We start from the raw sequence: 4,572 nt of genomic DNA on the forward strand, positions 1-4,572 counted from the left end.
TTAAGAAAAAAAAAACATTGTTTTCAAACTTTCCATTTTCGTTTGGGGAAATGCTATTCTAGTGTAAATGTTTTGTTTTCAAATGAAAAGAAATGAGGGTGTGGCCTGTATTTTGTTAACGGTTGCCAATGTCGCAACTTACATCATAGAATTCAACTACCGGTAGTTCTCGTGTGCACATTTCAGCTATTTTACAACGGCTTCCACCGTAGCTCATTGGTTTTGTTTTTCTCTTATTTGAGACTTGTTCCTCAAATTGAAATGGCAGTTTTTGCACTGAATCCAGACTTATAACAAGATTAACAGCAAATCAATGATATTTCAGTTTGCACCCATCAAAGTGATCAAATGAGAGCTTAACAGTTGCCGTTTTTCCCTCATGACCTCATGGTCTGAAAGGACGCCTGAGGCAGAAATCACCCAAATGTAAAGACATTTGTGACATTGATCATGGGAACTCTGTTCATGTGCAAGCTGTAATTTCAGCAAAAGAGAGAAATACCAAATAAGACATAAAAAAAAGTTAGAAAATGTCAAGTCAAATTTTCGACCTGAAATCAAATGATTACACTGATAATATCATTTTGCAATGCAGCATATCTGTACTTAATCAAGGGCAAACTAAAATAATTTTTCACTGTTGAACCAAGACTCAAGTGAGCAGTACACTAATAATTCCTTACATTAACATTTAGAAAGCATTTTAGTGTTGGGTCCTCTCCTCAACCACCACCAGTGTGCAACATCCACCTGGATGATGTGATCCCAGCCAGTATTCAGACCCCTGACCAATTATCTCATATTACTGAATGACAAATGGTGCAGTGAAATTTCATTCTGTTTGAAATTATATTTTAAAACACTGGAACTCAAAATCAATTATTATAAGGTGACACTGGTTTTATGTTGAGAAATATATATATATATATATAAAAAAAAAGGAAATACCTTGCTGTCCACAAGCATCACCCAACCAACCTGAACATCATTTTCCAAGAAGAACACGCCAAAATCACTTCATCCTTGTGTGCAAGGATGGCACCTATGCACCCCAAAACACTTAAAGCAGTTATTGCAGCAAAATGACCAAATATTAACGTTTAGCGGTTGAATACCTATGCAAGCAAGATAGATAAAAATATTTCCCCAACAAAAACCAATGTCACCGGGTGAACACCCCCTGCTGACTTCACTAACACCCCCAGTCTAGAGCTGTAGGCTGATATGCAGCTGCCAAGAAATATGGAGCAACTTGTTGATGCAGGATTTGTACTATTAAAAAGTCCCATGTTTTGTAACAAAGTATCAAGGTCTACTTTAAGTTTTTTTAAAGCCTGTTTTAATATGGGTTTTCAATGTACAACTCCAAGAATGTTTTTTCTGTATTTTATTTCTTTACAGTATAATGGTCACCACAAATGAATATAAAAGCAATTATTCAAATACATTTTTATAAAGGGTTAGTGCAAAACAAATGGTGTTTATTAAATATCAGGCACATTTGACATATTCACTTCTTAGGCATTTTAATACAAAAATGAATTTTAACAAAAAAGACTTTTACTCGTGAAGAAATATCATTTAGAACTCAAAGACGTTTATTCCGTTTCATCTTCCTGCACAGACTCGTACTGCAGAAGCTGTAAATTGAATTCAAACAAAACACAAAACTCAGACAAATTTACACGCCCAAAATTCTCAAAACAAATCATATCAGAGGGCCACGAGTAACTTAACTATGGGCACACAGATTCTAAGACATAAAAAGAAGTCTTTCAGTTTCTGGTCTGAACATTGTTGATGCTAGTGATCTCACCCTGTTTTTAAGATCTTTATTTTCCTCCATGAGCTGTTCATATTTGTGTTGTAAATCATCCAGCTCCAGGCGCAGATTCTCCACATCAGTGGACTCGGCTCCAACGACACCAAGGTGATGCTTTATAAAGCTGATTGGCGGGTGTTAAGGCTTCTGTCTGACCCGCTCGTGACTCTGAAATCCCCTTTACACCAAAATGGTGCCACGTAATTGTGGACTGTTCCCAGAACTGATCAGAGTTTGCACTTGAGAGATGAATGATGACGTAACTGAGTAAATAACCTCTATGTAGTAACCTAGTCATGTCAGTTACTTGTTGTTTCATGGTTTTGTTTGCCCATATAATCTATTAAGGTTAAACTTGCTGTCCACGGTGGAGGGTCTCGAGGAAGCAGCTTCAACTCAGGCTCTAAATTTACCCTTGGGACTATTAATAGATGATTATGTGGGGCAAGATGCCTAGGGTAAAGGTGGAGTTGGAGGGATGCTGGAAACAGCTGAGACCGAAAAGAGGCAAGCAGCTCCTTATATACTCTGGCTGTTAATTGAAAGATTAGATGGGCTCGCTCCTCCTGAACTTACATGTAGGAACTTCATTTAAATGTAGAATATCTATGCCGACAGTAAACGGATAATCCATTCTATAGCTGGCGCACTGCAGAGATACTCCAGACACTTTATTAAGGGGCGGTCACTACACTTCGTGCTCCATTCAATCCCATTCAAATGCAGCAGAGTGGAAACAAAAACTCATACTATTACGCTGCGTACCAAAGTTCAATTTTGGTGAACTCTGAATTGAAGAGGTCAACATGACGTTTCGGTCGTACAAATTCATGGTTCAAAGGATACATATTTCAAAGCTGTGAGAATTATTGATGCTGGAAAGTGAGTAGAGAATATATTTAAATGTTTTTAGTAAATATTATTTGTGATGTATTATTTACAACCGCCATGGCGCATCTCATCTCGTTGCATTGTTGTTTGGGGGGGGGGGGGGGTGTAGCGTCCGCCCCTTTATCCCATCTGTCTGAAATAAAAGGATTTCACTTCCCAAATACCATACATGTGAATCTTTCTGATTTTATTTGTTACCATCTAAATACATTTTGACTGTTGCAATAAAGACATCATGTGATGTTTCTGTCTCCAGTCAACTGATTTAAATACGTTTGATGTATTCGCAGTTTTAGCAACAATAACATTACAATAATAATGATATAATAAGTAAATGTTTATACCAGTGGATTTCCATTGAAAATAAACATGAAACAGGTTATTCACCGATTTGACCATTGAAGTAGTTTACTAGAGCTCACAGCTGATCCGTGCTGTTTGCGCATCATTTAGAAAGTTAAATTAAACTTTTCAGTGGAGAAAGCGTGTTAGGAAAACTCGACTGACAGATGATGTTTGTAGATGTATACTTCTTGACCAGCAGGTTTTATGGGTCTATATGAAGCTACTTTTTCAGGTCTAAAACGGCCTTTCCTTCAGTGAAAACACACGGAATAGAGTCGGGTCGGGTCCCGTTACACTGTTGGTGGAAAATGAGTGTGAGGAACAGTCAGTGTCAGAGGCGAGAAAGGATACTCAAGAGCATTGTTGGGTTTCTCCGTTTCCTCGTACAAAGCCACCAACACTGAAATGTGGAAAATAAGACCAGTTACATCTAATAAAATATAATAAATAATTAAAACCTGATGTAAGCATTTACCATTGGTGAAACTGTCCAGGACTCCAGCTTTCTCTAGATATCTCCGAAACTGCTCGCGCTTCGAATCCGATGCCTACATGAGATCACAAAAGTGACACACAAACATTTACTGAAATTAAACATATGTTTTGCTCTGAAAATGTTTCAAATCATATGTTATATTCTCTCCCGCCCGAGAGAATCCAGCAGAAGTGACATTCACATCTGAATAAAAATAATGTTCTTCCTCAAGCAGTTACTGAAACAGTTGTGCAAGTAATATGATTAAAAATACAAATGATATTAAAACGAAGACCAAATGCACCCCGTGGCCCATAAAAGTAACTAACCCCAACCTAACCCTAACTCTTCAAATGTATGAACAACTAATCAAAGCAAGTGTCATTTATTACTAAATACAGATTCAAGTTTGTTGGGTTAGAAATGAACTGAGCAACACAAACTACTCTTACAGTTCTATTATTATCTTTATAATGAAGAAATAGAAGTTTATTAGTGTGTCATTTCAAACTCAACCAGACAAAAAACAGTCAGAAATGTTCGTACAAACGCTGTAGCTCAGGGTCTGAAATATGTTTGTGCCTGTATTGTTGTCAGTACTTTGAAACATAGGTTTTAAAAAAACAACAAACATCGTTAAACGTCGAAGTGTTGCGACTTTATTCAAGTTCTAAATATGAGATTTTAACGTCTCTCGACATGCTAAATCACACAGCAGCTGTATATAAACCAGTCTGGACGTTAATCGCGGTGTTTCTTGTGTTTGTTTGTGTTTATTTACTCACTCTGTAATGCGCCATCACGAACAACAACAATAACGCTCAACAACCGACGACTCACTGTGCGCATGCGCGCTCACCACAGGCAGAAGAGCGCTCTACAGCTGATGACTCTCTGTGCGCATGCGCGCTCACCACAGGCAGAAGAGCGCTCTGCCGTCTGTAAAGACGTTGGCGAGCCATGTTCATCCGGGTCCTCTGGCAGTTCATGATCTGTGCTGTGATTGGTTGAGCCGCGTCGAGGGCGGGAAGTGGGGAAA

At 38.2% G+C, this 4,572-nt stretch overlaps 1 protein-coding gene across 1 annotated transcript; it reads right to left on the bottom strand.

The window, feature by feature from the left end:
* Positions 1–1,338: 1,338 nt before the first annotated feature.
* LOC127650474 (c-Myc-binding protein-like) lies at positions 1,339–4,412 on the bottom strand. Its single transcript, XM_052135922.1, has 5 exons — positions 4,319–4,412; positions 3,534–3,606; positions 3,410–3,458; positions 1,817–1,946; positions 1,339–1,640 (listed from the first exon to the last, which is right to left on the bottom strand). Exons 1-5 carry the CDS (start codon positions 4,331–4,333, stop codon positions 1,599–1,601), a joined length of 309 nt encoding a protein of 102 aa, XP_051991882.1. The 5' UTR covers positions 4,334–4,412; the 3' UTR covers positions 1,339–1,598.
* Between the last annotated feature and the right edge of the window lie 160 nt (positions 4,413–4,572).

The sequence above is a fragment of the Xyrauchen texanus genome, chromosome 10 (genome assembly GCF_025860055.1).
Source record: "Xyrauchen texanus isolate HMW12.3.18 chromosome 10, RBS_HiC_50CHRs, whole genome shotgun sequence".
Lineage (NCBI taxonomy): Eukaryota > Metazoa > Chordata > Actinopteri > Cypriniformes > Catostomidae > Xyrauchen > Xyrauchen texanus.